The sequence below is a fragment of the Mytilus trossulus genome, chromosome 3 (assembly GCF_036588685.1).
Source record: "Mytilus trossulus isolate FHL-02 chromosome 3, PNRI_Mtr1.1.1.hap1, whole genome shotgun sequence".
Taxonomy (NCBI): domain Eukaryota; kingdom Metazoa; phylum Mollusca; class Bivalvia; order Mytilida; family Mytilidae; genus Mytilus; species Mytilus trossulus.
The window spans coordinates 69,810,662-69,823,321 of NC_086375.1; the positions used below are offsets into that span (position 1 = coordinate 69,810,662).

The window sequence follows — 12,660 nt, forward strand, 5'->3', positions numbered from 1 at the left end:
ATATCCATCTATTAAACTTCAGGTTTTTTTTCTAGACATTAATACATTTGTATTTGCCGACGTGCTTAACTTCTAAATTTGGAATAACATAAACAAAATATTGTAAATTTTTAGAACTGTACATAAAGATAAACCAAAAAAAAAAACCAACATCATACAATGTAATGGTGAGCATTGAAAAACATTTTATTAAGTATGACAAAGATTTAGTTTTAGTAGTCTTTCTTTTCCCACTATAGCAATACAGTTAAACAAAAATCGTTTATTTTACCCTGCAAAAGCACCATAACTTTATAAATAAAAATACTGACACCTAAATTAAAAATGGAATTGCACAATTTTATCAGTATTATATGTATAATCATAATGCCTCATTTTATACTAAACTAAATTATTTATTTAAAGTGATGTATTTATGACAAATAGTGTATAATACAATGTAAATAAAAACAATAATTAGAACACACGACAGTCACTTAAAATAGTAGTGTCAATAAATTATAGTTTATAATAGTATGTACTTAAATGTACAAAATTAATCATAATTATCATACACATTATTAGATAAATTAAAATAAATAACATCTGTTTTGAACATACAAAACTCGACTGGATAGAACCATGGATCTCGTATTGACTAAGATAAAAGGAATCACAGATTGCTTGTCATTTGGAAAGCTTAATATATGTACAATCAACGTTGAGATAATTTGTGAATAATAACACAGAAAAAAGGTAAAAATTCTTTCAAAAAAGAAAAAAAGATGAAAAACAATTATTGCAACATTAAAGTCTGAGGTTAGACTAAGTACTGAATCAATGGGCAAAATGTTCTGAACCCTGCTTCACATTTGTTCGCAATTATAACCAATTGCAAAAATAAAGTTTATGAACACAACTAATGAATTAATACGATGGAGAATAACTGAAATAAAAAATCCAATAAAAATGACGATCATAACATATCAGATTTTTTTTTAAACAATTAAATTAAATAATGTATTCACTGTGTAAAGACGTACCTTCCCAGCTTATATAAATCGCATCTCGCAATAACGTCCCGGATATGCCTTTGATATACCGTTGAAAGTTAAACAACATCTATCCATGATCGTTTAAAAAAATAACAAATCACCCAACAAACAATCTATATCAAGTTATTTTATATTTAACCTTCTATTTAATTTAGCAGGAACATCAGCGTATGATAACTGTTTTTTACATTTATTGACATTGGTTAAACATGATTGCATGACCTTAAAGACAGGAAATTGTTAAAAACAAACCGTCACTTTCTGTACATTTTTTTACAGTTTTTTGTTTTTATCTATGACGATGTTTACAAGAGTATGTGCATCTTCCTCCAATAGATCAATTTCACTTCTCAGAAAATTAACACAAAAACCGTAAGCCACACAACTTGATATAATACTCCCTATTACAGGTATATACTTAGCAAATCTACCGCCTACTTGCTCTGCTGCTTGTGTCTTCACAATCTTCATGAACAGGGTTCGAAGTGTACTCTTTCCAGTCAGGAGAGATTTTGAATGTTTCAAAGATTCAGTTATTTGATCATACTTCGTTTTCGTTTTCTTACATAGATGCATTAAGGATTCTTCATCGAGACCAAACTCGGTCATGTAGAAATGGATTTCATATGTTATAATTGCAAAATCAACCGCAACATCTACGCCCGGAAGTGGAATAGCCGCCGCTCCAGCGGATATGACTGCAATTTTAAAAACTCTATCGTGGAGTGCTTTCTTTTTTTCTCGGATTATCTGGTGTGTGAGTGGCCCAATCGATAAAATCATGGCCTCTTTTTTTAAATCTGGCAAGGAGTGAAAAATTGCAACCATTAAGTCATCGAACTGGCCAATTTCATGGTCATAGTTCGAAATGATAAAAATGTTTGGCTCCCGAAAATTAGCTTTTCTTAGGTTGTCTATACAGCTTTTATGTATTCTTGGTAGAACCTCATAAATACATTGACGATCATGCTCTGCACTTCTTAAATCGTCGTCCAGTTTGGACCTAACGAAGAAAAACGGCTTGCCTCGTTTTCGAATTTCTCTTGCCAGCCATGCATCGTTTTCCGAAAAACATTGATCAGACATTAAAATAAAAAAGTCGTACCTCTCAATGTTAATTGTTCTAAAGTAGCTTTCTTCTTTAGAATATTTCAAAGTACCCACACCAGGCAAATCCCAAAAGACCATGTTCTTGTTGTATGGGTTTTCGTATGCTTTAGGCTCCAATGTAGTGTCTCCTAACCCAACGGGAGCATATGTCTTATCCCATTCTTCGACACCACGTAGTTGGTTAATGAAGGTTGATTTTCCAACATACGTTTCTCCAAGAACTGCAATATGGATTTTAACTTCTTTCCATTCTTTGGCTTTCTGGTAAATATAATTAGGCAGATTTTGTACTCCAGTATCTTCCACCATTTTGCGTAGTTCTTTTACTTCTTTGTCGGAAATAATTTCCCAATCACCCATCCTGTAAAATGGAAAGTAATAATTTATAAGGTGAAGCGAGCAAAATAATTTTACGGTGCCGCATATAATTTTTACCTGCTTACTTTTAATATACTTTGTACATGATATTAAAAATAAAAGTAAATCTAATCTTGTATAAGCATTGTCAAAACGTCCATAAATATAACTATACTTCATACTGATATACACAATTTCTAATGAAGTACAATATGTAGGGAGGGAAACTGATCATTTGTTAACTGTTAAAAGTCATTTTTAAAGTATTTAAAAATAAGTCAAGTTATTGTTGAGAAAATGCAAAACAAGACATATTTGGCATGACTACTGATGAAAAAAACTTGAATATCATCGAATACCAGTTCAATCTCAACAGACTGCACAAGTTTTAATTTTGCCAAAATGGTTTAAACACTCACACATGTTTGAGTACATGTATTATAATTATATTTTTTGTGAGCAATTATTATAAATTAATTTTGTTTTTGTTAAAATCAATTTGAAACAGTATCATATAATCTGATCATTGTATTGTATAAATTAGACACCACTGTGGTTATATAAACGGCTCCTGCAGCCCTTATTCTACTTGTAAACAGGAGCAAAAAAGACAATATCATATACAGTTGGGCTTTCGAGACGTTTCGGTCACACACCACGTTCAATCAATTCATAATATCAGGTTGGCTCAGCCACGTTAACAATTTGTCATTTGTTGACGAAAGATGGTAGTCACATTCACAGGTGCTTGAGCACAGGATCCTGTATGAGCCCCATATAGTCCCTCCCCCCCTTTTTTTTTTTTTTCTTTTATCATAAATCTCAGATTTTTCGATATATATCACTTATTTGTACCATAGCGAAATAGTCGAGATTCACGTTGATAGTAAACATGCATATTTAGAGTATAAATATGGTATATTAGTATATATATGGTACAAATAAGTGATATATATCGAAAAATCTGAGATTTATGAATATAAAAAAAGGGGGGGAGGGACTATATGGGGCTCATACAGGATCATGTCCTCAAGCACCTGTGGTCACATTAAAAAAAAGGCAATTTAATTATTCAATGGGTATCCCTCGGTAGGGTTTCCCATAACAAACATCTGTTTGAGAAACATGGACACCGTGTCCTGTTTGGAAAGATAGGCACATGTGGATTCTCACTACAATGAGATTTTATTATCTCTTATTTCACATTTTGTCATACAAAGGTTCTTTTATAACTTACGTTCTATACATTAATATGGATCTTTGTTGAATGAAATATATATACATGTAGCAACTATAGGGATTTTTTACATGCCAATCAGTTTGTTCAGCCAGACGAAAAACGAGGTACACAGTGACTGTAATTGTGTAAAAAGTACACGATCATATAAGACCATTTTAGGACAAAAACAACATTAACTAGTATAGCTGTGCACCTAGTCTTCTCATCCTTTTGAGATTCTATATTTAGAGCCGATCTGAGGCAGCCAAGTCAGAAAATCGTTCCGGACTCCACTGACCAGTCTACACGGAGTCGTTGGGATTTCTTGATGCGTTTAAGACCATTGGTGGTCTTGTGCCATTTTCTTTTCTTTCGACGGATAACTACCTCTATGACATGGCACATACCCAGTTTCCATTCTCAATTCTATTAAAAATTGCTATACCAACCGAATAACACTAAACCCTCCCCCTTTTTTACCCCGGCCGCGACAATAAACATGGAATAATGGTTTATACCTACCTTAATATTGGTCTGCAATTAGTGGTATTATTTCTTGAATTTCAGGTCCTTTGTATTGGCTTTGATCTTGAATAAATACTGCTTTTGAACCATTACGTCTAAAACTAGCACAAGGTCGACATATCAACAAAACCACAAAAACACTGGAACTATAAAGTTGTGTTAAAACAGTCACTTCAACCTGATCCGAGTTGGATTTCCGTCTGCTGACGAAAGATCGTGGATTCCCCAATAAATAAAGACTTGAAACGTAAATCCCCTGGTCACCTTGGGAAAATGTAAATAATCTTTCCTACTTTCGCTTTCATTTTATTGTCGAGAAAAGCGAGATAACTCTAGGCTGTGCTTGATTCATCCTTCTAAAATGACGCAACTTGGCTGTCCATGTCACAGGTGCTTGAGGACAGGATCCTGTATGAGCCCCATATAGTCCCTCCCCCTTTTTTTTTATCATAAATCTCAGATTTTTCGAGTTACATCACTTATTTGTACCATATATATACTAATATACCATATTTATACTCTAAATATGCATGTTTACTATCAACGTGAATCTCGCTTCGCTCTTCGCTCTATAATAGTCGAGATTCACGTTGATAGTAAACATGCATATTTAGAGCATAAATATGGTATATTAGTAGTATATTAGTATATATATGGTAAAAATAAGTGATATATATCGAAAAATCTGAGATTTATGATAAAAAAAAATGGGAGGGAGGGACTATATGGGGCTCATACAGAATCCTGTCCTCAAGCACCTGTGGTCCATGTCATTAAAACAGTTCTAAAGATAATCTTTCAGTGCAGACTGGATCTCTCTTCAAAGATATATAAAAGTGCTGAAAAGTTGAATACTATAGCATATGTCGTATATGACATGCACAGGCGTTTGGGGAATGCACCCTTCCCCTTTTCTTTTTGGTAATCTAAATTTTTATAGTAAATATTTTATCATATTTTAAGACGATTTTTAATTTGTATATGTTCTTTCTCCTTATCATACGATATTAAAATGACAGTAGTTGTAAATTTTTAACTTGTAAACTATTGTGGAAGATAATATTAGAGGGTCACTCAGCATGTTTCATGTTATTGTAACATCGGATGAAAAAGGAAGAACGCAGTCATGATTAGATAACTTCAAACTTTACAGATTTTAATACACACACCTAAAAAAAAAATACACAAAGCTAATGAAAAAGTGGGTTCATCCCAACATGTGTCTGAGATGGCATATCTTTAAAAGAACTTTAAGGGACACTAGCTGTCAATAAATAGACAATAATAGTGCATTGACTTGACATATCAACGATATAAGGATGAGGCTTAGAAACGGGGAAATGCGAGGCTGTGCCGAGCATTTTCCCCGTTCCGGGCCAAATCTTGATATCGTTGATATTATGTCAAGTCAATGCACTATTATTGTCTTTATACTGCAATCTAAGAAAAAACATTTTCAATTGTTGTTAAATTAAATATTGGAAAAAATCCCCCTTTAAAAAGGCCTCATATCATACAGGCGGAGAAATATACAACACGATGAAATGTACATCATTACGCAATCAATGGTGAAAGAATTCGTTTGTTTACAGATTAAAATATCAATTATAAACATAAAACATAATGATTTATAGGTTGCAAACAAAAAATATTGATAAGTGAAATATGTTTTCCCAAAAATTGTAAAAGAAAAAAGTTTAAGTCGTTAAACACATCGATACTTACATTGGAAAGTTCGTGTTTACGCCAGTCGCGCGTTTCCTTTACAAAAGACACATCCGTGACGCTCTAATCCAAAATTTTAAAAAGGCCAAAAATAAAGGACGAAGTTGAAGAGCATTGAGGACCAAAATTTCTAAAAGTTTTGCCAAATACAGCTAAGGTAATCTATTTCTGAGGTAGAAAAGCCCTAGTATTTTAAAAATTCAAAAGTTTGGTTAACAGTTTATTTATAAATATGACCATATCAATGATAACTCGTGTCAGCACAGAAGTGTTGACTACTGGGCTGGTGATACCCTCGGGGAAATAAATATCCACCAGCAGTGACATCGATCCAGCGGTTGTAAATAAACTCATCATAGATACAAATGTACCAGGATCAGATTTTGTATTTAAGCCAGACGCGCGTTTCGTCTACTAAAAAAGTACGAAGTTTAAGAGCATTAATTGAGGACCAAGATTCCTAAAAGTTTTGCCAAATACAGCTAAGGTTATCTATTCCTAAGGTAGAAAAGCCTAAATCTTTCAAAAATTCAAAAGTTAAATTATAAATATAACCATATCATATTCATTTTCACCAATTTGACTCAAATTCTCATATTTGATTTACAACAAAGTTAAACATTTCTCAAAATTATATAAAAAAAAAGAGTCTTAAATAAACAATATAACTGGCATGGACTGGATAATAATTAGCTTCGTTTCGTGTGTATCTTAGTGAAGAAGCTATCTAGAAACTATCTAATTAATTGTCGAGTTTAGCCCCCCCCCCCCCCCCCCCCCCCCCCCCCTTCTACCTTTCCCCGACGACCTCCGATTACCATACGTATTAGCGAAATAAACAGAATTGAAGATATAAATAGATATCGGACTCGTGCAATTTAATTTTTCTATGTCTGTTTAATTACATATTATAGATTAAAAAAATAATAATTATCGTTCTTACTTGTATAAGAATGATTTTTTGTAGATCAAACCAGTCAATTAAACGATTTACAGTTGTTTCACTTTCAAAGTTGACATTCTTTTCCTTTGAATAATTGAACACGCACAATGCATGCGGTGTCCATCCGTAGCTAAGGGGTTACAATGAAGGTTACACGAATACGGGTTCAATGAGGTCGAGTTATTCACTTGCAAGTGAATAATTCATAATCAATGTTTCTTAGCTGATTTTGACATTATTGAACCATACTGGCTGCTAAAAGCTATTTATTATTTCACTATTTTACCTTTGAACAAAAAAAAACATTTTATATTTTGTATATATCTCATAGCTAGTGTGTCGCTTTAAGAGGGACAATTGTTTGATTGAAGATAGATATAGGAAGATGTGGTACGAGTGTCAATGAGACAACTCTCCATTCAAGTCACAATTTGTAAAAGTAAACCAATTTATAAGTCAAAGTAACGTCTTCAACCCAGAGCATTGGCTCACACCAAATAGCAAGCTTAAGGTGGTATGGGTGTCTTCCTCCATCTTGAATTGCACTAAACAGAGAACCAAAGGTCAAGATTTTCTATCAAGTTAGCAAAATTTGATGCAGGAATGCAGATATTTAATGTGAATTTTAATTTAAAAGAACCAATTTATAAGAACATAACTTATAAATATTAATAAATTTGCAAATAATGATTATTTTTGGTTGTTTTTTTTTTCTTTTTAAATTGGCATTTTAAGGGGAGGTAACTCTAAAACAGTGCATTTTCTGAAGGATTCTACATGGAATTTTCCTATTTTGTATTTAAGCCTGAAAAAACGTACGGTGACCCTATCTTATCTTTTGATATTCTCAAAGCATTGTCTGAAAGCTATATTTTCCTTAACAATTCTATCATTTTGTTTAGTTTCTAATCACAAAATGGTGTTTTTCCGACGTAGTCGGTATAGTTTCGGTTTGTGCACTTTGAACTTAAGGACGCTTCACTATGGCAACAGACTACGCATGCTCGAAAATCCTTTCTGTGATTGGACAAAATGCCGTCATAGTGGGTGATTTTGTTGTGTTTGAAAAAACGTCTCGAAAATTATATCGTGTTGGAAAGCAAGTGAAAAACTATAAATATTTGAACTAGATCTTACAAAGATTTATATTTTTATTAAAATAATTGTTTCTCAAATAGTTCTTTGCATCCATGAAAGCTGTTTATTCGGGACAATTATATAATAATATATTTTTTAATGTAAACTTTGTTGTACGAACGTACATGACTTTTAGAACGCACCAACGCATGTGAGATTTCCGCGGGGTTTTGGTGAATGTAAACAGAAATATACTACTTAATATACTACCAATAGTTTCTAGCTTTGTTAACTATGAATTAAGTTTAATGTAAACAGTAGTAAATGTATATTAGTTTCTTTTTATTTGCACTAGATTTTTTGACAAATACAAATTTTAGGTGTCATCACAATATTCTTATATATTATTGCCTTAATATAACCAGACTTAGTAAAGAATTTCTTGTAGTAACATTCAGATGGAGATTTTATTAACCAGGTCCTGCATCATCAAGTCATTGTGCTTCTGAAGGTTATCGAAATGATAGTTTTAAACATATACTCAAATCTAAATACGTCGGATTTCTTTTTTAAAGATAGTTCTTGTTTCCTGTATAATCCATACAAAATGTGTCATTTTGTCATTCTTGTAGCTTGAGAACATGCGCGGTGACCTATCATTTTCATTATATTTTTCAACATATATCAATAAATACTACGTTTTGGCAAAGTATGAACAAATTCTATAATTTTTATTTTAGACTCTCATACCACCTTAAATAAATGACAATAGTGTAAAACCATTCAAATGGGAAAACCAACGGTCTAATCTATATAAAAAAAACTTGTTTTGTTTTTGCTTTGCTTTTGTTACTTTCTATTTTAGGCTTTTTGTTTCGTTGTTTGTTTGTTGTTTGGTTGGGTTTTATTTAAGGAGAGCGGGGGGGGGAGGGAAAAAAGAAAACAAGATAGTTACAATTCAAACAATAATTTCGATGTTACTGCTATTTGTCATGCTGTTTCCATACACCATCCGAAAGTGTACAAAATGAAAACTCTCAGATTGTAAATTTAAATAGATATTTTTTATACCTCTAGTAGTTATACTCAAATAGTCTGATGCAAAGCTATCAGGTAAAATAGAATTTAAATGAATTATGATATTGTTCTGCCAAGGTTCTATCTGGTTTGATACATTTTTCTTGATTTCAATTTGGACTTCTGATGCCGTTTATAGGAGAACTTGACTGAAACTTATTGTTTATTTTATTTATATATCCATCATATATCAGAAGAAAATAGCTACAGAATTAACTGTATCATATATAAGTTGTTTATCCAGTCGTTCATTTCGAGATTGTTAATTGTTTCATATCTAAAAATAAGCGGCATTATTTTGCATCAAAAGTGGCAGCGATAAACGTGAATATTATTTTTTTTGCCTAAGGCAAGGTTGGTCAACCAAAGTTCTTTTATGTTGCCAAATACGGACTATATAAGTTCCTGTTTAACAATTCTTTTAACTTATCACTCCTACTATTTCCGTAAGCTGTCAGACGAAAACAAATTTATTCGAAATGTGATTTTTTTTCATTAGGATAATATGAATATTTGACCAGAATTCAGCATTATTAGGCCTTATTTCAAAGAGTACATGGTATATAATAGTTTAAATTATGCATATTCTGGAATTTTAGCGTATGTTTTAATTTAGAATGTTCAATTTTCTAAAGCACAAGAAAACATACAAAAAAAAATCACGTCTACATCAATTTGTCTTGCTATCGGTCTATGTTCAACTACCGAATAACTGATTTTACTGATTTATTCTATTTATTGCACTTTAACGCCATGATTTTTAAAACGCAAATGATTGAAATATTTCTGATTTCTAGACATGTTTTCCCATAGTAAACAAAAAATAAAAGTGAATGTATTTGACATCTTTGTCGAACATAAACATGAGGTATACCTTAAATGAATAGAGTATTTGATTTAACTAATCTCTGAAATACGAGATACTGTTTTCACATGTGTTATATTCAGATGCTGTCCCACACGCTTTATAAGTTACGTGGTACGTTTCATGGCAATGCGGAAGATCACATCTTAATTCAACATATGTTGCGTCTGTACAATTATACTTTGTTTTCATTCGTTGTTTGTCTTTGTCTTCAATTGTTTGCCTTTTCTATCTTTTGTTAAGTTTTTGTGGACTCTTCCTGCTACCATGTTAAAAATTAGCAACCTTCACTGTGCGTAGATAGTAATGAAACGATGAAATGCAACCGTAATTTGTATCCAAACAATTCAAATGAAGGGAGTCGTGAAAGCCCAATTGAATTTAATCACATTAAATATTACAGTTCTCTGAAATTGTTACGTTCATAAGAGCTTTGTCGAATAAAAGCGATGTGTAGATGTTCCAGACCATATGAGTATTTGGACCGTACGCGTACGGTCCGGACCGTATACGTTTACTCGTAATTCACAAACATTTGTTCATCAGAATAGGTTCAAGGGTTTCTGCAACCAAATCATCATGGACTTTATAATTGCCTTATTAGGAGGTGTCAAATTTGTATATGCAATATCTCGGAGGTCAGTATTTTTGTGATTTTACTTTTCACTTAACTTGTTATAACACATTATTCAAAATTTCTCGTAATCTTAACCATATAATTATTTTGTTGTACTTATGATCATATCATGCATCTTACGATTATCCATATCGAATTATGGACATTGCCATTGTTTAATGTGGGTTACCCATTTTGTAAAACCCATAATTACAATTTATTGAAATACTCAGATGGAGATTTTATTAACCAGGTCCTACATCATCAAGTCATTGTGCTTCTGAAGGTTATCGAAATGATAGTTTTAAACATATACTCAAATCTAAATACGTCGGATTTCTTTTTTAAAGATAGTTCTTGTTTCCTGCATAATCCATACAAAATGTGTCATTTTGTCATTCTTGTAGCTTGAGAACATGCGCGGTGACCTATCATTTTCATTATATTTTTCAATATATATCAATAGATACTACGTTTTGGCAAAGTATGAACAAATTCTATAATTTTTATTTTAGACACCCATACCACCTTAAATAAATGACAATAGTGTAAAACCATTCAAATGGGTTACCCATTTTGTAAAACCCATAATTACAATTTATTGAAATACTCTGAATCTTATACTAACCTCCTATTAGACATGTCATCATAAGTCGATACCGATACCGAAACCAAAAATAGTAGTGAAGTAAATGGTAAATGTTATATTGTTAATTAACACAACCCCTTTTACTCCATTATTTTGTTTGAAATTTTAATACACTAGATGGAGTATAAATTTAATTCATCAATGCACATGAATCTATAAAAAAAATCAAAGTTAAACTGAAAAATATTATTAAATACTATAACAAAAATAATACACAATTTCAGATTTTGATCAAATGTATTTATGATGTACAATAATAATGAAACAGGTTTCGTCCTAGGGGAAGAACTACATATAGTTCAACAATAGGTGATGTCGTTCCGACTATTCTACAAAGAGAACCTATTACTTTAGTTTTTAAATGTTCATTTGTCTTATGCAATATTCTACAAACACTCTTTTAAAATTCTTGCATACATCTTTTCATTGACAAATTTGCTTTGATCGCAGATCATTGCATTTTGATTGTATAGCTGCCTTACAGAACATGGTGTTGCAATATGATGTTCAGTTTGATATATGGTATCGCGTAGAAAGTAACAATCACAAGGAAATTGTTATATTTCGTGTGGCCGAGAAAGGTCAACTACTCCCAAACCTTGCATCTATAGAGGGACAATCAAAAGTAGTTCCAGATAAAGAAAAGAAAAAGAGATGGAGAATGAAGATGAAAGAGTAATGCAGTCTAGCATATCAAGTGCGACAATCAAATGTGATTCCAGGAAAGAAAAGAAAAAGTATTGGGAGAAAGAAAACATAAAAATGAATAACAAATTGTTGAAAGAAATATTGGCGAAAGCACACAGTTGATAAATATCAACAGAAGTCACATATTTATACCAAAATAAAAATGTTTGCCTTTATAAGTATTTGTTTTGAGTCATTTATAAATTAAAGGTTTTCTTTATACATATAGTCATTATGATATTGCACATACTATAGAACTATGTGCAGTTTTTCGAGAAAACATACTTCATGATTAATGTACGTCATGAATAAATTTATATCCACATCCTAATTAAATATTACTTAAATCTAGTGTATTTAAAATACTCGTAGAATTTAACTTTGCTCTTTTGATGATTAATGTAAATTGACTTGTGGTAATATTCCATCTTGTGTATTCAAATTTCAACCAATATAATGGAGTGAAAGGGTTGAGTTACTTTAACAATATAAACATTAATCATTTTCCTCACTTCATTTTTTTGTTTCGGTATCGGTTTCGGTTTCGGTATCAGCTTATGGTGAACATGTCTAAAACAATTGTAATGCCTTTTTCTCATAATCTTTTGTGCATCTTCTATTAGTTTTTTTTATAAAAAAAAATATATTTTGTGTTTCCGCATTCAAAGCATGGATAATGCCTTTTCTTCTGTTTGGGTTACTCATTTAGTATTTATAACTGACTCCACCATAACCCCTTATTTACTAATTGTTGAAACATTCTTATGATCTCAACA

The 12,660-nt window shown here is 31.7% G+C and overlaps 1 protein-coding gene across 1 annotated transcript; it reads right to left on the reverse strand.

Moving 5' to 3' along the window:
- Positions 1–633: 633 nt before the first annotated feature.
- Positions 634–4,565, reverse strand: LOC134712256 (interferon-inducible GTPase 5-like). Its single transcript, XM_063573627.1, has 2 exons — positions 4,243–4,565; positions 634–2,505 (listed from the first exon to the last, which is right to left on the reverse strand). Exon 2 carries the CDS (start codon positions 2,502–2,504, stop codon positions 1,308–1,310), a length of 1,197 nt encoding a protein of 398 aa, XP_063429697.1. The 5' UTR covers position 2,505; positions 4,243–4,565; the 3' UTR covers positions 634–1,307.
- Between the last annotated feature and the right edge of the window lie 8,095 nt (positions 4,566–12,660).

What these genes read in the sequence shown, in the direction of transcription:
- LOC134712256 (XM_063573627.1), bottom strand. Translation starts at nt 2,504, where the DNA reads ATGGGTGATTGGGAAATTATTTCCGACAAAGAAGTAAAAGAACTACGC.